The following is a 22,376-nucleotide window of genomic DNA, read 5'->3' as shown; positions in this document are numbered from 1 at the left end:
TCACTTGTTCCTTTATTTTTTTTTACTCAGCCAAATTTATCTGATGCAATATAATAAAGCAAGACCTATGTAATGCAGAATTAAAGTGGAGATTCATTAAAGCGGACTCCAGTTGAAGGTCATTTAATTTTTTAATTTGTCATAAAATTCTAAATTAAGGAAGCCCGTCTTTATTTATTTAAAGGCTTCTATGGCTGTTCTGACCCTTCCTTGTGCGTTTGCCAAAAGCCCTGTAAATAAAGCCTCCTCAGGGACAGAGGTGATTATCTGGGCTTCTCCAGCTCCTTCCCTTCTCTCCGCCACCCTCCGCCCCGGGCCCCGCCTCCCTCCGCCCCGGGCCCCGCCTTTCTCCGCCCCGGGCATCTCCGCGCAGGCCTCTGATTGGTGCAGAGCGCAGCCTTGCCTTTTAGGGACAGTTGTCGGGCTTTTAAAGTGGTAGGGGAAAGGGTGCAGTGGCTGCTTTTATCAACCAATCAACTGTTTTCTTGCCAGATCCCCAAATATTCCCGGGCCAATGGAGGGGAGAGCCCAGGATGCCCGGGAGAGGCCGGGCTTAAGTTGAGCCGAGAGGCAGGCGCTCAGACAGCCTTGGGGCCCCGCCAGCCCCCATCTGGCTCTTGTCTGTGTCGCTGTCAGAATCTGTCTAGCTCCGCGTTCCCTCGCAGGGGTGTGTTGGGGGGAGTCCTCATTCCGACTCTCAAAATGGTTATCAAAGTGTTTGTTGCCACATCATCTGGGTCCATAGCGGTAGGTGTCTGATGGAATTCGGGGGCTTTCTTCTCGTCCTCTTTTCTGAAAAACTCAGACTTGGAAGTAGAAGCAGCGGGTATGGCCCAGCGCTGGGCTTACATTTCTTTTTGAGGCGTGTGTAAGTAAGCCTGTGAGCCCTTTGCTCTCTGCCTTGATCTGAATGGTGTAGAAGTGTGTAAAACGTGTGATCTGGGGCAGCTGCGTGTGGAAGGGGATTCGAGGAAGGGGGGGTGTGTTGGATGCTAAGACTTAATGTGTGGTTTGTGTCTATTGTGTCGCATCTTTGGTAGAATCAGAGGCTTTTTTTTTTTTTTTTGGTGGAATGTTTCTGCCATTCATCCTGTGAGACTTAGACAAATCTAATATTGCAAGTAAATGACACTTTATGTAACAACATTTTTAGCTTATGATGGGCCAGATTACTAAAATGACCCCTGGCTATAATGACTTGTGTATGTGGTGTAATCCTAAGGAAAGTGTAAAGTTAGCATGTGTAATACTATTATTTGAGGGTAATGATGTCACAGTGAAAAAAAACCAAATATCTCTGAGGTTACAGATTTAAATGCTCTAGGAATCCAAACAGACCAAAAATAGGTGCCATCTCTCTAAGTCCAGCCTTCGTTTTGTGCCTTAAGAAATAGGGGTAAGGGAGGGACTCCTTTTATCCTTGGAAATGCTTCAGGTTTTGATATTAGACTTGAACCTGCAGTGTCTATCTGGGACTGATATTTGGACCAGCATTTTAGCATCTGCAAGGCTGTGGAGAGAAAACAGTTTTATTAGTCCTGAGAGGTGAAGACCAGCACAAGGGCTGTTTCCTTTTATATCTGATTCCTGGAACTTCTCGGGTTGCAGCTTGGATTTCAGCGGTCCCTCAGCCAGGATGACACCCTAGGCGAGTGACTGGCCCAGGGAACAATCCTAACAGCAGCTACTGAATGGCTTCCCCTCTCCCCTACCACCCACCTCCAGCCCTGAAAGTTCACACCGTTTCGAGAGAGGACAAGAGGAAAACCTGAGAAAAGAGCCTGGTCCTTCCTTCTGACACAACTGTTTAATGATCTGCCGAGCATCTTTCATGATGTTCCAATTTTATGAAAAAATTCCAAATGTAAAACAGTAAAGTCTTTTACGGCTGTTGATGACCTCAGAAATTTGATCTACAAAAAGCACATTTTTGGATTGCTTAGATTAAAAAAAAAATTTTTTTTTTTTTTAAAGAAAATGGCTTTCATCATGGAAAATGGCTTTCATCGTGGGCTTCACATAAGCTGTTGACACACTCATTGCTGGAAACTTTTACTGCTAACCTGTCAATCTTGTACATATTCCATAGATCAGGTCTGAGTGACCCTAGACATCCTTAACAAAGACAATGAACAAACAGGTCCTTTCTTCAGATTTTCTGATTTCCTACGTTCTTGAAATTTAGGAACATGATTTAATTAGCCTGGGAGGACCTGGAGGGGTACTGTTTATTCCAGGATCTTGAAAAATCCAAGTTCATTTTGCTGCTGTAAGCAAATGTTTTGGTGCCACGTGGGACGATGTGACTTTGAGAAAGTTATTTCACCTTGCTAAGCCTCAATTTCCTTGTCTGTAAAATGAAGATAAGAATAGAACTCAACTCAACTTACTTAGGAAGTAAGTTAAGAGTGAGAGTCAGTAAGGGTCAGTAAGCAAGGGTCAGTAAGTAAGGGTCAGTAAACCAAGAGTGCCCAGCATGGTCTCAAGTGCTTAATAAATATTATCATTATTAGTTAATGCTATAATTATCAGCTATTAATATTGTTATAGCTATTGGATATTATAATTATTAGTTAATGTTAAATGTTAATAATATTATTAGTAATTGTTAATATTATTGTCATTGTTATAATTATTAGTTAATATTAGAAGGTCTTCATTTGTGATGATGTTCATAATAATTATCTCAAGCCACATAAACTGAAGAATTTCTGTCTTATCATAACGAATAAGAACAGATTATTCCTACGGTGTCTGTGCTAAAGACTTTTCCTGGTTGAGGGAATTTCACCCGGAAGTTTCTTTGCAGGACAACCCAGAGCAGCTGTCAGCACTTATGCTGTGTGGATGGTGGTTGGTCTACAAAACTTTTACTCCTTATTTCTTCAGTCTATATGCTTTAAAAATAGGTTCTTGCCTGTGACATCATCAGAGAGAGCATTATGACTTCTGTTGGATGAATGAAATAAATGAAAAAGGAAAATACTGATTGTAATCTCTTGATGAAGATTACACATGCAGTTGTGTATTACATCTCTGTTTTAACAGTTGATGCCAAACTGTGGTTCCATGTTTTACTACTTTAGAGATAGATGTGGGTGAAGAGACCCTGGGAGCAGGAAAAGGTTGTGTCTTCGTGTCTAACCATCCCCTCATCTTGAAGGCCATTGTTGCAAGGGGCTGAAGACAAAGGGAGAGAGATCAGTCCTCCCTGTTTTCAAGATGCACAGCCCCTGAGCCACCATCATTAAGGACAGACTAATGCTGGCTCCTGGATTTCTTAGTCCTTTTTCCAGTCTTGGGCTTTCCTGGTGGCTCAGATAGTAAAGAATCTGCCCACAATGCAGGAGACCCAGATTCTCTCCCTGGGTTGGAAGATCCCCTGGAGAAGGGAATGGCTATCCATTCCAGTATTCTTGCCTGGAGAATTTCATGGACAGAGGAGCCCAGTGGGCTACAGTCCATGGGGTCGCAAAAGAGTCAGACACAGTTGAGTGACTAACCTTATCACTTCATAGAGGGAAAAACATAGCTCTTGAACTGATGACTCTGGGTGTGACCCTTGGGAAATTCTTTAATTCACTGCACCTCAGTTTTGTTATCTTAAGATGCTGATCAGAATTCTTGCCTGGTGTGGCAGTCAGGACGAGACAATGAGGTAACAGTGTACTGGGTGCCTGATTGTGCAGCTACTCGAATTGTGGTGCAAAATGCTTTTCCATGCATTCCTTAGTTCTCACCAGCCCTGGGAGAAAGGCAGTGTTCTATCCATTTTGCAGATGAGGTGATGGACAAGCAGAGCTTCTGCTCAGATAGCAACCTTCCTGGCCAGGATGGACTCGCAGGTCACCTGTCACTTAGATGTAGCATGCTTTATGTTACAGTGCAGTCACCTCTTTTGGAGAGGTTTCTAGCTGTACAAGACAGTAAGTGGGAGGGGCCAAGCGAGTGACCCGAAGATCCCTCTGATGCATCACAGTCACCAACAGTGGCCGGTGACTTCAGGACCCCGAATGACACTTTCTTTTTATTTTTTGATTCATTTTATTGCAATATAGTTGATTTACCATGTTGTGTTAATTTTTGCTGTATAACAAAGTGATTCAGTTATATATTCATATACGTTCTTTCTCAGATTCGTTTCCATTATGATTTATCACAGGATATTAACTATGGTTCTCTGTGCTATATAGTCGGGCCTTGTTTATCCATTCTATATACAATCGTTTGCATCTGCTAATCCCAAATTCCCACTCCATCTCTCCCACACCCTCCTCCCCTTTGGCAACCACAAAACTGTTCTCTTTGAGAATGACACTTTCTTATGAGTCAATGTAACAGGATAAGAAAACAGAGCTTTCTGAGCTTCCACTGAGGTCCCGAAGGCTCCAAGTGACAAAGACCCTGAGGACCCCAGACCCTCCGGAGGGGCTGCTCAGAAGGATGAGGCAGCCTTGGCCATGGCACCCTGGAGAGGGGAGAAGGGGTGAAGCATGCAAGGAGAAGTGGGTCTGTGGTGAGGACTGTTGGGGGGCTCTGCACCACCCCTCCCCTTGAAGCCTTGAAGGGGAGCTCCCCTCTGGGGGCTGATGTTGTGTCCCTGGGGTCAGCTTGGGAGGCCATGTGGAGAAAAGCTGTACATTGACTGCAAGGAGTGGGGAGTGTGTAGCGGGGTTCCTTGAGCAAGGGTCCACTGAGGGGGTGTTGTAGGAGAGTGCACCCACACTCAAATGGGTATCAGAGTGTGGGCAAAGGCCACGTGCCAGCCAGGTTAAGTCACATGCTTACCCCTCCCTCTGGGCTCATCCTAAGACCCTTCTCCAGCCTCCAGCAGAAGTCAAGTGCTCCAGACAGCTAGGAGAGCAATGCTTTTGACCTATTTTAAGTGACTGGTGTTTGGGAAGTCCAGGATGGCAGATTTTATTTTTCTTCTATTTTTTTTGAATGAGGTGCTGAGAGATAAACTTTAATGCAATATCATGCTCCCAACAGTCAGTCAACTTTCTGTAGATGTAATTGCTTGTCTTGAGAGGGATAATAGTCAACAGATCATCCCCTCCTTTTTTCTCCATTTTTCTTTGACTTTCCAGAAGAGAAAAAAATAAGTCAGGACTTGGGAAAATGTTCTCCATCTATTTAGAAATTGTGGAATAAAATTAAATCCTTTTCCATCCCACCTCAAATCCTAAGGTATGATTTTTTTAAGTTCTTTTCTTTTATAATTGACATGTAGTTAATTTACAATGTTGTGTTAGTTTCATGTGTGTTGTATAGTGATTCAGTTAAGTCCTGAGGCCTGATTAATAGAGATGGGAATGCCGTCCGTGGGGAAGTGGACTTCAGCCAGGCTGAAGGTATTTGAGGAGCAAGGAAGAGAAGGGTTTGAACAGAATACAGAATGTTGCCTTCTAAGTATTTAACTAAAAGGAAATCTACCTGAAGTGAGGATGTCTCTACTCTTTGAAACAGCAAGGTTATCTCTGAAAATAACTAAAGGAGTAAGTGATTTATAAAGTGACATAGTAATTATGAACAGGTTGGAGAGTATGTAGAGAAAACATGATTAAAGTAATAATTTAGTCCAACAACCGGTCGTCGTGTCTGGTGGGATTTTCTGATATTCAGAAACTCTGCCGTGAGGCCTGGGAATATGGAGTCCAGTTTCCACTAGAAGGACCAGGAGGTCTGGGGTTCCCCTAGCATAGCCTTGGGGAAGCTCACCCTGGTGGGGAGGTGAGCAGTCTGTCCATTGGTTCTGAGAGATGTGACACTCAGGAATGTGCCTAAGTGCTTATGCCAGATTCTTAAGGGACCTTCCATCGTTCTATTCCTTTCTGTATGACTTATGTTTTTATTTTTTGTCTACGCTTGCCCCAAACTGAAATAGATCCCTTGGCCTGAGTCTTATGGATTAAATGTTTTATTGTAGCTAAGAGCAGCCTTTAATTTATTGACCTAATGCTTTTAGTTGTTTTATCTTTATTATGTTGATGGTACAAATATTAATTAAGAAAATGTATGATTACCATTTATGTATGGGTATATGTAATTTATATACAAAAATTTATATATAATTTATATTTAGGTAAGTATTAGATACTCAGTCGTGTCCAGCTCTTTGTTACTCCATGGAGTGTAGCCCACTAGGCTCCTCTGCCCTTGGGATTCTCCAGGCAAGAATACTAGAGTGGGTTGCCATTCCCTTCTCCAGGGGACCTTCCTGACCCAGGGATGAAACCAGGTCTCCTGCATTGCAGGCAGATTCTTTACCATCTAAGCCACTAGGGAAGCCCATAATTTATATTCACTGTACATTAATTAAAATTATAAAAGTAATTTATATTAATTAAATTATTAAACAGTAACATTATGCTTATAATTAATATGCTATATCTATATATAATCAAGTCACCACCCAAACCAAATTACATAGGGTTCATTTTTGGTGGTGATTTGATTCTAGGGCATAAGCATCCATATGTATCTTTCTTTACCTTACCTTAGGAAGGAACCTCTACACAAAAGTCATTGATATAACCAATCATTTTGGCAAAAATGAATAAAATAAGAATTTTGGGGAGGTGTATAAATCTCTGAAAGCTCAGTTGGTAAAGAATCCACCTGCAGTGCAGAAGACCCTGGTTCAATTCCTGGATCGGGAAGATCCTCTGGAGAAGGGATATGCTACCCATTCCAGTATTCTTGGGCTTCCCTGGTGGCTCAGCTGGTAAAGAATCCGCCTGCAATGTGGGAGACCTGGGTTCGATCCCTGGGTTGGGAAGATCCCCTGGAGAAGGGAAAGGCTATCTATTCCAGTATTCTTGCCTGGAGAATTCCATGGACTGTATAGTCCATGGGCTCTCAAAAAGTTGGACATGACTGAGTGACTTTCAGTGACTTTTATAAATCGATAAAGATTTATATCGAATGAATTGGGTTTAAACAAAAGAGGGTTTGAATCTAGATGTTGGGTTTAGGATGGGCATGTACCTTTTCAGTGTTTGGAATCCTCAGAATCTAGTCCTTCTGCTGATAAACAAGTTACATGAAAATGACAAGGGGGCTCATATCCTAGAAAACATTCTTAATGACTATTTTCATTGTGAGGCAATATTCCATTCAGAGGACTTAAAATTAAGATATTGGATATTTTTATATCAAAGAAGATACTAATGTAAACTTTCAGTTTTAAGAAAGGACCATATTGTGCCTCTTTATCATCTGTGCAAATGAGTGCATTTTTTTTTTTTACCCAAATAACATCTTATGAATCTATTCATGTGAAGAGCTTGGCACCATGTCTTGTGCAGGGTAAGGAATCAATAAATGAGTATTGATTGGTTTATGCTATTGATCATTCTGAAGTTTCTCCCAGAGTTCTTACAATGTGGTCCGCACTCTGCTGTAAGTTGTCTACAAAACAGCCTGGTGGTCCAGTGGGTAAGACTCCATGCTTCCAATGCAGCAGGTGCAGGTTTGATCCCTGGTCAGGGAACTAAGATCCCATATGCCCTCAGTCAAAAAAAAAAAAAAAAAAAAAAAGGCATCGTGCATTCTGGGAGTAAATTCCTTGACTGAAGAGAGAAAAATTCTGACTGAAGAGAGAAAATTGGGGAAGGAGGGCTAAGATTTCAAGATGGCCACATTCACAAAGAAATGACATTGGTAGAATACAGTCCTTACTGGTGACCCACGTGTGGAGAAAAGGGCACCTGGGTTTTCTCTTAGGTGCGGCTGCACTTTGATTTTGCTTAAAGAGTTGGTTGTGAATAGAGAACAATTATTTTACTGCTTTACTCTTTCATGTGCCAGGAGAAATATCCACCAGCTTTTCTAGTTTTTTCCCTGCTCTTCCTTTTCCAATAACCTCCATGCGGACTTTTCGGTTTCCTGTGTTATTTCTAAAGCTACGTTTGTTCATCGTGACTCATGTTCCCATTTTCATAACTGTGAATAGTGCCTTTTAGTGTGGGTATACTTGGTATTTGAGTTTCATAGTAAATTGTGTTTTTTTTCCTTCTTTCTATCATCTTGTTCTTTGTAACCAATCTCTATTTATTTTTTGGCTTTAAAGCTTAGCAGAGAATTAAAAGTATTTTGAAGACCTCAAATAAAAGCTATGATGATAGTATCTTTATTCCTATTCGGTTGACTATATCATGATTTAAACATTGATGAGATTAAATTTTCAGAATTTAAATGATTGCTCTGTTGATCCTATTAAATGAAGAAGTGTGATTTTATGATTTTTCTTGTTTAAATACTTAGCAAAGTTATTGGTATTGTATGGTATAGTTGGAGAATGGGTTTTTACAAAACGGTCTAACGGTAATCCTTTTCTTCTCATGACTAGATTAGGAAGAAACAGCAAGAAGTTGTGGGCTTTTTGGAAGCTAATAAAATCGATTTTAAGGAGTTCGATATTGCTGGAGATGAAGACAACAGGAAGTGGATGAGAGAAAATGTTCCCGGAGAGAAGAAACCTCAGAATGGGATTCCGCTGCCTCCTCAGATCTTTAACGAGGAGCAGTATTGTGGGGTGAGATTTAGTTTCTCTGAAAATTCTTCTGCATGTGTGTTTATCAGAAATTGTTTAAAGCAGATAAGCTTCGAGGTAGCATTTACATTTGTTGACATTTTTCGGCTTGTGATCTATTTCTACTATTTGATACCTGGATGGTTAGATCCATGGTGGAGAATAAATAGTTAAGATTTTAAAAATGATAGAAACAATAAAATGATGATTCATAAGTTCTTGGGATTCCTTTAGGTTTTTTATTTTATTTTGAAGAGAGGAGGCCACCTGTTCAGGCAAAATAAGTGTTTAGTTGAAATGACATTCTGTTCAACCTGGTAGGGTACACATACCTGCATCCACTGGGTACACTTTCACCTTTGTAAAGAATGATTTGCAGAAGTAAAGTTTTGTGTGAAAGTGAAAGCGTTAGTCCCTCAGTCATGTTCAACTCTTTGTGGTCTTATGGCCTGTAGCCTGCCAGGCTCCTTTGTCCATGGAATTCTCCAGGCAAGAATACTGGCGTAGCTTTCCATTTCCTTCTCCAGGGTGTCTTCCCAATCTAAGATCGAACCCGGGTCTCCTGAATTGCAGGCAGAAAGTTTTGTGTAAATGCATCTAAATTGCTAAAAAACTGTTCTGGACACCCTTCCTCCTTGTGAGGACACAAGAAGATGACCGTTTATGAACCAGAGAGGGGGTATTCAACAGACACTGAATCTGCTGACACCTTCATCTTGGACTTCCAGCCTCCAGATCTGTGAGAAATAAATGTCTGTTGTTCGTCAACCACCAAAAACAAAACAAAACCAACAAAAACTCTTCTGGGCATTTAATTATAATAGCAATTTTATTTTATACATTTAGTCATTCATTTTACCACAAAATCATTTTTTCCTCAGGGTTTACAGATTCTGCTTGGTAAATCAAATTGTTGAAAAGAAACGTTTAAAAGCTCAAAGGACTTTGGAGCATGAGAACTGGAGTTAGCTTTGGGGGGTCATCTAAGTCTTCCAGGTCATTTTTCAGACTTGGCCATCATGCTTCTGGAAGGCAGAGGAAACTAATTACCCAGAGCTGTGCTGGTTCTGGAGGTTGGAGCCTGGTATAGGATTTTTTCACTCACTTCTTCTCTTTTATAAAAAATTAATTATTTATTAAAAAATTGTAGGCAATTATTATTTTGTTTTGCTTCACCACATGGCATGTGGGATCGTAATTCCTCGACCAGGAATCAAACCTTTGCCCTTTGCCTTGGAAGCATTGAGTCTTAACCATTAGACTGCCAGGGAAGTCACCACCTTTCTCCTTGCTATACAAAACTGCTGGTCCTTTAGCTTAGCTTCTCTTTGTTATTATATTTCTCACCTAAAGCAAGTGTCATCAAACTACAGCCCGAGTGCCAAGGCCTGCAGCTATCTGTTTTGGTGAAATTTTATTGGACATGCCTGCACTAATTTACCACCTAGTGCCTATGGCTAATTTTGCATGATGGCAGAACTGAGCAGTTGCAACAGAGACCATCTGACCCACAAAGCGAAAAACATTGAGATTTATTATCTTTTCTGGTGGTTCAGATAGTAAACAAACCGCCTGCAAAGTAGGAGATCCAGGTTTGATCCCTGAGTCAGGAAGGTCCTCTGAGAAGGAACTGGCAACCCACTACAGTATTCTTGCCTGGAGAATCCCATCGACAGAGGAGCCTGGTGGGCTGCAGTCCATGTGGTCTTAGAGTCAGACATGACTGAGTGACTAGATGACATGACATTTACAGAAAAGCTTTTAGACCTCTCATTTGAAGCATGAATTGTTCTGCTGTTGGGGGTTTATATAACTTTCTTAGGGCTGATATAACAAAATACCACAAACCTGGTGATTCTTATGGACTGTATGTTTGTGTCCCCCTAAATTTGTATGTTGAAGTTCTAAGGCCCAAGGTGATGGTATTTGAAAAAGGGATCTTTGGGAGGTGATTAGGATCAGATGAAGTCCTGTGGGTGGGGCCTTCATGGTGGGATTAGTTCCCTTATGGGAGGAGGAAGAGAAAGAGACCCCTTTCTCTTCACCCTGTGATCACACAGCCAGAGGCAACTGTCTATGAGCCAGGAAGAGAGCAGCACTTAATGATGCTACACCCAGAACACATTTCTGTTAGTCAGCCACCCAGCGTATGGTATTCTGTTATGGCATCCCCAGCTGATGGTTACAGTGCTTTAAAACAACAGAAATTTATTCTTTCACAGTTCTGGAGGCCAGAAGTTTTAAATCAAGGCATCAGTAGGGTTGGTTGTGCAGCAGGCTCTAAGCGAAAATCTGTTTGATGAGTCTTTCCCGGCTTCTGGTGGCCGCCAGCCATCTCTGACATTCCTCCACTTGTTGACACATCAGGTCCTTCTCTGCCTCCATCTTTACATGGCCTTCTTCTTGGGGTCTCTCTGTGTCTTCACATGGCTTTCGTATAAGGACAGAAGTCACTGGAATAGCGTCCACCCTAGTCCAGCATGGCCTCATTATAAGTAACTACATCTGTGAAAGTAAAAAGAGAAAGTGTTAGTTGCTCAGTCATGTCTGACTCTTTTTGACCCCAGGGAGTATAGCCCACCAGGCTCCTCTGTCCATAGGATTTTCCAGGCAAGAATACGGAGTGGGTAGTAATTCCTTTCTCCATAGGATTTTCCTGACTCAGGGATTGAACCCAGGTCTCCTGCATTGCAGGTGGGTTCTTTACCATCTGAGCCACCAGGGAAGCCAATATCCCAATTTCCAAATAAGGTCATTTTCTGAGATTCTGGGTGGACATGGCTTTTGAGGGGGAAGTACAGGCTGTGTGAATTTACATGGCTGTGTTAGGCTTCTTCAGAGGCTTAACTTAAAGTCCTGTGGATGTGAGAGTGTTTTCAAACAGGTTTAAGGTGTTGAGTAATTATTTAGTGGAACTTATGGCCAGTCCCTTGGACTGCAAGGAGATCAAACCAGTCAATCCTAAAGGAAATTAACCCTAAATATTCATTGGAAAGACTGATGCTGAAGCTGAAGCTCCAATACTTTGGCCACCTGATGCAAAGAGCTGACTCATTGGAAAAGACCCTGATGCTGGGAGAGACTGAAGGCAATAGGAGTAGGGGATGGCAGAGGATGAGAGTTTAGATAGCATCACTAACTCTGTGAGCATGAATTTGAGCAAACTCCAGGAGATAGTGGAAGACAGAGGAGCCTGGTGTGCTGCAGTTCATGTGGTCACAAGGAGCTGGACACTATTTGGTGACTAAACAAGGAACAATGGTCCAGTCCAACTCTCTTGTGATTGAAGCTGGGGCTTCCCAGAGTGAGGAAAGTATTTCCTTGGTAAGGGAGGGTCCCTCCCCTGTACACCACACTCCTCTCCCCACACCCTCCAGATTGCTTGGCTTCCGGACATCTATCCAACCTGACCTGAATTTCTAAGAATTGTGGCTCTTATTAGATAAGGAAAGGGAGAAAAAGGCTTCTTGGGGTGGGGGCCAATGGTGTTGGTCAATTTTTATTTTTTAGAAATTAAAATTTTATTTATTTATTTGTCTGCACTTGGTCTTAGTTGCCTCATGGGGGATCTTTGTTGAGTCATGAGGGATCTTTTGTTGTGGTGCACGGGCTCTCTAGTTGTGGTGTGAGGGCTCAGTCGTTGAAATGTGTGGGCTCAGTTGCCTCGTGGCATGTGGGATCTTAATTCCCCAACCAGGGGTCCAACCCACAGTTCCTGCATTGCAAGGTGGATTCTTAACTACTGGGCCACCAGAAAATTCCATATAAATTTTTTTTTAATAATTGAAAAACGAGTCTGTGTACACACAGAAAAATTAAAATGGTTACAGAGTTGTCCACAGTGGAGATGATTCTTCCTCCCATTTTAGACCCCTCTAGTTCCTTTTTCTGCAGAGAAGGCAATGGCACCCCACTCCAGTACTCTTGCCTGGAAAATCCCATGGACCGAGGGGCCTGGTGGGCTGCAGTCCATGGGGTCGCTAGGAGTCGGACACGACTGAGCGACTTCCCTTTCACTTTTCACTTTCAAGCATTGGAGAAGGAAATGGCAACCCACTCCAGTGTTCTTGTCTGGAGAATCCGGGGGACGGGGGAGCCTGGTGGGCTGCCGTCTATGGGGTCACACAGAGTCGGACACGACTGAAGCGACTTAGCAGTAGCAGTAGCAGTTCCTTTTTCTAAAGTGGGCCAGATTTATGAGCCCACCACCTGGGAAGTTACACCTGGCTCCACTCAAGAGAGCACTCTGCTTATTTTAACACTCTACTGTTGCTGTCTTGAAATTCATAATGATTTTTGAAAACGGGTTGCCTTGTTTTTATCACTTTATTTGCACTGGGCCCTGCAAATTATGTAGCCGTTCTGCTTTGACCCATCAATGTTGGTAATTTCTTGTTTGGCCTTCCATGAATTTTGTACGTATATTAACCATTGTTAATCACTTAAAAAAATGGGAATAAACTCTATACACTTGTTCTTTTCACTTAATAACTGTATCTCAGAGGTTATTGCAGAGCTGCTCATATTCTTTTTAAAAAGCTTTTTAAAATTTTATATTGGCGTATGTAGTATGCTCAGTTGTGCCTGACTCTTTGAGACCTTATGGCCTGTAGCCACCCAGGCTCCTCTGTCCATGGGATTCTCCAGGCAGAATACTGGAGCGGGTTGCCATTTCCTTCTCCAGGGCATCTGCCTGACCCAGGAATCGAACCCATGTCTCCCGCTTTGCAGGCAGATTTTTTTTTTTTAAACCACTGAGCCACCATGGAAGCTCAGGAGTGGGATTGGTGGGTCACATATTCTTTATTTCAATGGTTGCAAAACATTCCATTAGATATGCCATAATTAATTGCCACAGTTCTCTAACGGGAAACATTCAGGTTGTTTTCAGTTTCCCTCTGGCTCAGCCTGCAATGCAGGAGACCTGCATTCGACCCCTGGGTTGGGAAGATCCCCTGGAGAAGGAAATGGTAACCCACTCCACTATTCTTGCCTGGAAAATCCTATGGACAGAGGAACCTGGCAGGCTACAGTTCCTAGGGTTGCAAAGAGTCAGACACGACTGAGCGACTTCACGTCTCTTCTCAGCTACAGACGATGCTGCAGAAGTCTCTTTACACGTACAGAACTTTGTGTTCAGTCTGGGTATATATATAGGATAAATTCCTAGAAGTGTGCTGAGTTACAGCATATATGCATCTCATATTTCAATAGATATTAAATCTGGACTGTAGTTGCACCATTTTATGTTTGGGTGTGGCTGGTTTCCTGTGACTTTGACAATACTCTATATGCAAACTTAATCAATTTGTTAGATGAAAAATGTGTTCTCACTGCTTTGACTTGGATTTCTGTCTTTATTGCAGAGGCTGAACATCTTTTCCTCTGTTTATAAGCTTTCTGTGTTTTTTTTCTATGACTTTCTACTTTTTCTGTTTGGTTCCAGGTAATGTTTATTGGCTTGTGAGAATGTTTGCTTATGATGGAAAGTAGCCCTTTCACTACCATAGATGTTGCAAATATTTCCCTATGTTTCTTATTTGTCTTTTGACTTTTTGAAGTTTTTTTTTTTTTTTTTTGGAATGCAGGGCTTAACATTTATTTTCTGTAGACAGTTTATTAATATGTTTTATAGTCCCTGCACTCTATGTCTTGTTTAGAAAATCATTCAGCACTCTAATATCATTAAAGGAATCATCTCGTTTTCTTCTAGTACTTTTCTAGTGAAAGTAGAATTTTAAATCTCTTACTTTTTCTTATTTCACTGTCCTTTTCAATTAAGACTAGTTACAGTGGGGACAATACTGAAGTCTTTTCTTTCAACCTATGTTTATCCCAGAATAAAAATTCTGTAGTTATTTTCTGCTATAGAAATAGAACTTCAAAGGCATTTCTTATTTCATTTTACTGTCATCTAGCAATGCTTTCTGTATTAACTGTGGAAGAAGAAAAGATTTCCCAACTAAGAAAGAAGACTTGTATTTTTAAGATGTGTTTTCCTATTATAAATACGGCTCTAATGAGATAAGCATACAAATGATTTTAGGTTTAGCTGTTTTGAATTCTTTCTGCATTCAGAGAGGTATTAGTAATTTTTCTTACTAGCAGCTTTGCTAAACTTGCTTTTCTGCAATCTGTGGATATTCCCAACAAAAGGGCATTAATGAGGCAGAGGACTTTGTTTGCAGAAAGTAGGTAAAATGACTATTTGTATTGTAGATTCCAATTTTAAAAAGAGACTCAAAGTTCTGAAGGACGTGTCAGGTTTGAAATGGCATAGTTGTTCAGTTGCTAAGTTGTCTCTGACTCTTTGCATACAACCCCATGGACTGCAGCACGCCAAGCTTCCCTGTCCTTCACTATCTCCTGGAATTTGCTCAAACTCATGTCCATTGTGTCAAGGATGCCAGCATAAATCTACTCAATATTTTGTAATAGTCTATATGAGAAAAGAATCTGAAAAAGAATGGATATATGTCTATGTATAACTGAATCCCTTTGCTATGCACCTAAAACTAACAAAGCATTGTGAACCAACTATACTCCAATATAAAATAAAAATTAAAAAAATAAAGTAATAAACCTGCTTTAAAAAAATAAAATGGCATAAATCTGAATGGTTAGCATATCTTTCCACATGATAGAAATGTTGAGCATCAGAATAAGGCTATCACTTAAGTTGACTCAATGGCCTCTGTGAATTCTCAAATGATGATGGCAGCAGCTGGAGGGGACCTCAAGGGCAAGCAGTGGCTTTCTCTGCACCAGGTCAGTGCAAGGGCTGGTGTCATGGGTGGTTCTGTGTACCATCGTGTCCCTGCCAGCCTGAATTCCTGCTGCTCTGGGCAGAACAGATGAAGATGTTATCTCGAGGGCATGGCAGACAACCTGTAGCTACAGAAAGGGGACACCGCCAGGAAGCCAGGCCCAGTGGAGGCCAGGTCACCCGCCTGGCAGAAAAATACTAACAGGAAGTGGCAGACTTGTCTGCTGATGCCAAGTTGGAGTCTGTGCATTTTCACCAATGTGAGAGTTGGAGTGCCTGCCTGGTCCTGAGCGCAGCTAAAAGGGTCTTCGACCATGCAGCAGAGAGGCAAATATGTCTGGGGACCCAGGGCTGCAAGAGGGGACAGGATGCCTGCCTGATTAGGGCAGGGGGAGGGTGTTTTCAACACACTGATGTTACTGAACACGCTGTTTTATTTTTTAATATTTTTGTATGATGGCAATTTTATTATATCTACATATAACTTTGATAGTGTACATATCAACATGTTAATAAAAATTATCTTTTGTTTTGCCATTATGGTCAAGTTTTGTTTGCTTTTTAAATTAATTAATTTGTCTATTTTTGGCCAAGCTCAGTCTTCGTTGCTGTGCACGGGCTTTCTCTAGTTGTGGCAAGCAGGGGCTACCGTCCAGTTGTGGTTCACAGGCTTCTCACTGAGGTAGCTTCTCTCGTTTCCGAGCACAGACTCTAGGCATGTGGGCTTCAGTAGTTGGTGGCACATGGGCTTAGTGGCTCTGCGGCATGTGGGATCTTCCCAACTAGGAACAGGGATCCAACTGGTGTTCCCTGATTGGCAGGCAGATTTTCAAATACTGGACAACCAGGGAAGTCCTTCTTCTTCTTTTTTTTTTTTTTTTATTTTATAGAAGTGTAGTTGAGTTACAATGTTGTGTTAGTGTCTGGTATATAACAAAGTGATTCAGTTATACATATATTTGTTTTCATATTCCTTTCCATTATGGTTTATCACAGGATATTGAATGTAGTTCCCTGTACTATAACTACTACTTGACTACTTGTTAGTAATTCAGTTCAGTTCAGTCACTCAGTCGTGTCCGACTCTTTGCGACTCCATGAATCGCAGCACGCCAGGCCTCCCTGTCCATCACCAACTCCCGGAGTTCACTCAAACTCACATCCATCGAGTCAGTGATGCCATCCAGCCATCTCATCCTCTGTCGTCCCCTTCTCCTCCTGCCCCCAATCTCTCCCAGCATCAGAGTCTTTTCCAGTGAGTCAACTCTTTGCATGAGGTGGCCAAAGTACTGGAGTTTCAGCCTTAGCATCATTCCTTCCAAAGAAATCCCAGGGCTGATCTCCTTCAGAATGGACTGGTTGGATCTCCTTGCAGTCCAAGGGACTCTCAAGAGTCTTCTCCAACACCACAGTTCAAAAGCATCAATTCTTCGGCGCTCAGCCTTCTTCACAATCCAACTCTCACATCCATACACGACCACAGGAAAAACCATAGCCTTGACTAGACGGACCTTTGTTGGCAAAGTAATGTCTCTGCTTTTCAATATGCTATCTAGGTTGGTCATAACTTTCCTTCCAAGGAGTAAGCATCTTTTAATTTCATGGCTGCAGTTGCCATCTGCAGTGATTTTGTAGCCCAAAAAAATAAAGTCTGACACTGTTTCCCCTGTTTCCCCATCTATTTCCCATGAAGTGATGGGACCAGATGCCATGATCTTCGTTTTCTGAATGTTGAACTTTAAGCCAACTTTTTCACTCTCCACTTTCACTTTCATCAAGAGGCTTTTTAGTTCCTCTTCACTTTCTGCCCTAAGGGTGGTGTCATCTGCATATCTGAGGTTATTGATATTTCTCCTGGCAATCTTGATTCCAGCTTGTGTTTCTTCCAGCCCAGCGTTTCTCATGATGTACTCTGCATATAAGTTAAATAAGCAGGGTGACAATATACAGCCTTGATGTACTCCTTTTCCTATTGGGAACCAGTCTGTTGTTCCATGTCCAGTTCTAACTGTTGCTTCCTGACCTGCATACAGATTTCTCAAGAGGCAGGTCAAATGGTCTGGTATTCCCATCTCTTGAAGAATCTTCCACATGATCAACACGGAAATCAGATTGATTATATTCTTTGCAGCCAAAGATGGAGAAGCTCTATACAATCAACAAAAACAAGACCAGGAGCTGACTGTGGCTCAGATCATGAACTCCTTATTACCAAATTCAGACTTAAATTGAAGAAAGTAGGGAAAACCACTAGACCATTCAGGTATGACCTAAATCAAATCCCTTATGATTATACACTGAAAGTGAGAAATAGATTTAAGGGCCTAGATCTGATAGAGTGCCTGATGAACTATGAAATGAGGTTCGTGATATTGTACAGGAGACAGGGATCAAGACCATCCCCATGGAAAAGAAATGCAAAAAAGCGAAATGGCTGTCTGCGGAGGCCTTACAAATAGCTGTGAAAAGAAGAGAAGCAAAAAGCAAAGGAGAAAATGAAATATATAAGCATCTGAATGCAGAGTTCCAAAGAATAGCAAGAAGAGATAAGAAAGCCTTCCTCAGCGATCAATGCAAAGAAATAGAGGAAAACAACAGAATGGGAAAGACTAGAGATCTCTTCAAGAAAATTAAAGATACCAAGGGAACATTTCATGCAAAGATGGGCTTGATAAAGTATTATACATTAGTTTAATATATATAAATATATATTAGTTATATATATCGGAGAAGGCAATGGCACCCCACTCCAGTACTCTTGCCTGGAAAATCCCATGGATGGAGGAGCCTGGTAGGCTGTAGTCCATGGGGTCCCTAGGAGTCGGACATGACTGAGCAACTTCCCTTTCACTTTTCACTTTCATGCATTGGAGAAGGAAATGGCAACCCACTCCAGTGTTCTTGCCTGGAGAATCCCAGGGATGGGGGAGCCTGGTGGGCTTCCGTCTATGGGGTCACACAGTGTCAGACACGACTGAAGCGACTTAGCAGTTATATATATACATGTTATATATATATATATACACACACACATATGTACAGGCTTATATATATATATATATGTATAAGCACACACACACACATATATATATATATGTTGTTAAGAGCAAAAAATTGTGAAATCCATCCAAAATTTAGCAAGAGATATCTGGGAAAATTTGCATGTTAGTGAGAGACTTTATTTTCTTGGGCTCCAAAATCACTGTGGATGGTGACTGCAGCCATGAAATTAAAAGACGCTTGCTCTTTGGAAGAAAAGATATGACAAACCTAGACAGCATATTGAAAAGCAGAGACATTACTTTGCAACAAAGTTCCATCTAGTCAAAGCTATGGTTTTTCCAGTAGTCATGTACAGGTGTGAGAGCTGGACCATAAAGAAAGCTGAGTGCTGAAGAATACATGTTTTTGAACTGTGGTGTTGGAGAAGACTTTGGAAAGTCCCTTGGACTGCAAGGAGATCAAACCAGTCCATCCTAAAGGAAATCAGTCCTTGATATTCATTGGTAGGACCAATGCTGAAGCTGAAGCTCCAATACTTTTGGTCTCCTGATGTGAAGAGCAAACCAGTCCATCTTAAAGGAAATCAGTCCTTGATATTCATTGGTAGGACCAATGCTGAAGCTGAAGCTCCAATACTTTTGGCCTCCTGATGTGAAGAGCTGACTGATTGGAAAAGACCCTGACGTTGGGAAAGATTGAAGGTAGAAGGAGAAGGGGGTTGGCAGAGGATGAGATGGTTGAGTAACATCACTGACTCAATGGACATGAATTTGAGCAAATTCCAGGAAATAGTGTAGAACAGAGGAGCCTGCGTGCTGCAGTCCATGGGGTCACAAACAGGCAGACATGACTTAGTGACTGAACAACGACAACTTACTAGTACTACTACTACTAATGCATCCTATCATGTAATCTTTAGCAACAACTAGTAAGTGTGTGTTCTGGGAATCAATGAGTATTTTTAATACCAAAGACTCACTCACAGTATGTGATATTTCCCTTAAGATATGAGGCAGCTTACAAAAATACATTCAGTACAAAAGAAGAAAATAATCACAGAGAATCAGGGTGACAGGTAGGAAAAAAGCAAAGCTTTGGATAAGATGAACACACAGGAATTACATAAAATTTTCTTCTTAACATAGGTGGACTGTCTTTGGTTTTAAACTCTTAACACATGTCAGGAGAGGGTAGGCAGTAGCAAGACTGCCAATGTATGTTTGAGTCTTGTCAGTAATTCCTGAGCCGGGATACTCCGTGTGTGTGTGTTCTCACTATACTATAACAGGCACAATGAAGGCGTGTAAAAACAAATGTAAACTTCATGGTTCAATTTCCCAAATTTGGGGATTTATCATCTTTGGCAAAGCGAATAAACTTTTGTGTTAGCTCCTCACTTTATGACTAATAAATAAGAAAGATTAACTTAGGTCAATGTACTGGCTCACAAGTGTGTATTGGGTTTAATCATTCTTTTTCTTTGCTTCAAGGATTTTGACTCTTTCTTTTCTGCAAAAGAAGAGAATATTATTTATTCCTTCCTTGGCTTGGCTCCCCCTCCAGGCTCAAAGGTAAGCTTGAGCACCCCCATGGGGTTCGATATAGGTCATAAGTGAGGATAAGATCAGCATCCGAGACTGTTAAATAAATAATGATCTTTAAATTAACATGATTGCAATATACTTCTTTTTCTTATGCAGAGATATGCATGGGTTGTACTGAAACATATTTCAGAACTATACTTTTATTATTTTTGAGGTTTATACCTAGTTATAATAAGTTTTACAATACCTAAGTTAAGAAATATTGCATTCAATAATTTTAAGGGTGTTAATTGAATATGTAAAAATATAAATTCTCAGGTTATATCTATGAAATTATTTTGTTGTGAATTTTTCACAACAGCTTATGTTAGTTAATTTTATAGTGATATATACTCTTCTATTATTTCTGTTTAAAATAAATTGAATTTTGCCTTTTTGTATCTGGTAAGGAGGGAAAAAGTATGATCTAGACTCGTAAATAAATTTCATAAGGTTTTTCCCCCCCCTCTGGTGTTGTTTCATCTTTAATTATGTATTAATATCATTGAAATAAAGAATTATGCTAATAAAACAAGTACCATGAATTTGAATGTTTGATGGAGATCATCTGGCTTTATTCTTTACTTTCATTGAAACCCTTACCTCTACCAAGCATCTCATACATGACATAGATACAAGACAAGCACACATTTATCTAATTCATTTATTTCTTAGTTAATTTGTTTGTGCCCTGCTTCATTTCAAAAGAGATTTTTGTGAAAGTTAATTCTTGCACAAGTAAATTCTGAGCTCCCCCGAAAGGATTACCTTACAGAGATGGGTGTGTCTCAGAGGCATGTGGGTGTGCTGTCTTCCATGTGTCTGCATTCTTCAGGTAATAATGCCTGAGGTCTCTTTTATGAAGTTTAACAGATTCTGTCTCCAAATGGTAATGTAGATTTCCCAGATGGCTAATGGTTCTATAGGAGGATAAAGCCTCCTGTTAAGATAATGAAACACCTTTCTGGCTTTGGTCAACTTAAATGCAACATATTTCATACATTTTATTAACAGCTTAAAAAAAGTGCTAAAAGTTATTACACACAATTCAATCTTTTTTATTTGATGAAAGAGTTTGTTAACGGAGTCACATTAGTTTAGCTAGTATGTTTAAGAGATGGTGCCTTAGTGTTAGGATATATTTCTTGGTGGGGACACTCAGGTCCCTGGGATCTTGAAAAGGAAAGGAAGGGTGCAGGGAAGAGTGTTTCAGGGAAAGGTAAGAGCAAGTGCAAAGGCCCTGAGGCAGCATAGAGCTTGGAGAAGACCTGCTTGATGGCCATGAGGCCTGAGTCCCTGGAGTGAGGGGAACAGATACATGGGATGCAGGGGTGGCAAGTGAGCAGCCTGTGGCTTACTGGGGTGCTCTGGAGTCTATCTTAGGTGTGTGAAGACATAAGGGTTTTCAAGCAGAGGAATAAAGTGATCTTATTTCCTTCTTAGAACTCTTTTGACTACAACAGGATGAATGGATTGAAGTGGGATGAATGACTACAGATGTCCTGGTGGCTTGGATTAGGGTGGTGGGGATAGAATGGTACAGAAGTGGATGACTTTAGTGCCTGTTCTGAAGGAAGAATGCTGGTAAGAATTGCTGATGGACTGAATCAGCAATGAGCATGTTGGACAGCAAAGAGATGTATTGCAGGCAGATTCTTTACCATTTGAGCCACCACAAAGGGACCCCACTATTTGCAGTGCAGTTTGAGCTAGAACCTTCGTTGCTGTCACTATTGCTCAGTGTTTATGTGTGTGCACCCTGGCAAAGTCCTTCAAGTCTCCTTTGGGAAGACAGACACTTGATGATTTATGGAAATGATATTATTTGTCACAGTATCATTTTGTAGTAAACAACATCGTGGAGAAGTGTCAGCAAAGAAATCAATCTTGCTTAAGCTAAAAATAGACATTCTTGACTATTGTGGAGAAAATGTATACTTATAAAATGATATTCAGCATTATAAGCAGCATTATTGCTTGCAGAACTGGTTTTTTGTCTTAGGCAGGCTGTTCCAGGCCAAGTACAGGGCTGGTTTTCCTAAGAGAGCTTTGTGAGTAAGCACTGTCCCTGTAAAGTCAACCTTAGTTCTTCACAGGCATCTGGTCATATCTGATTCAATGAGCATCATTCTTCTATTTTATTTTTAATTGAAGTATAGTCGATTTACAATGTTGTGCCAATCTCTGCTGCAAAGTGACCTAGGTATATACATATCTACATTCTTTTAAAATGTTCCTTTCCATTACGGTTTATCCCCAGAGATTGGATATAGTTTCCTGTGCTATACAGTAGGACCTTGTTGTTTCTCCATTCTCAATGTAATAGTTTGCATCAACCAGCCCCAAACTCCCAGTCCATCCCTTTCCCCCCTCTCTCTCTGCCTTGGCAACCACAACCCTGATCTCTAGGTCTGTGAGTCTATTCCTGTTTTGTAGGTAGGTTCATTCTTTTTTATGGCCGAGTAGTATTCTACTGTATATATGCACC

The 22,376-nt window shown here is 41.1% G+C and overlaps 1 protein-coding gene across 2 annotated transcripts in view; it reads left to right on the top strand.

Annotated features, from left to right (window-relative positions):
• The first annotated feature begins 619 nt into the window (after positions 1 to 619).
• Positions 620 to 22,376, top strand: part of SH3BGR (SH3 domain binding glutamate rich protein) — a 72,923-nt gene continuing 51,166 nt past the window's right edge. Inside the window, exons 1-3 of one of the 2 annotated variants that reach the window (XM_086342533.1) lie at positions 620 to 747; positions 8,354 to 8,539; positions 19,796 to 19,876. In XM_086342533.1, coding sequence (XP_086198659.1) covers positions 703 to 747; positions 8,354 to 8,539; positions 19,796 to 19,876 — 312 coding nt within the window. In that variant the 5' untranslated portion in view covers positions 620 to 702. The remainder of the gene's footprint in view (positions 748 to 8,353; positions 8,540 to 19,795; positions 19,877 to 22,376) is intronic. The other variant, XM_086342609.1, reaches the window with a different exon arrangement.

This window comes from Bos grunniens, chromosome 1, assembly GCF_055505025.1.
Source record: "Bos grunniens cultivar Pamir isolate PY7600 chromosome 1, Bosgru_T2T1.0, whole genome shotgun sequence".
Taxonomy (NCBI): domain Eukaryota; kingdom Metazoa; phylum Chordata; class Mammalia; order Artiodactyla; family Bovidae; genus Bos; species Bos grunniens.
Note: the sequence above shows the minus strand (reverse complement) of the source record. Positions and strands in the feature narration are given on the sequence as shown.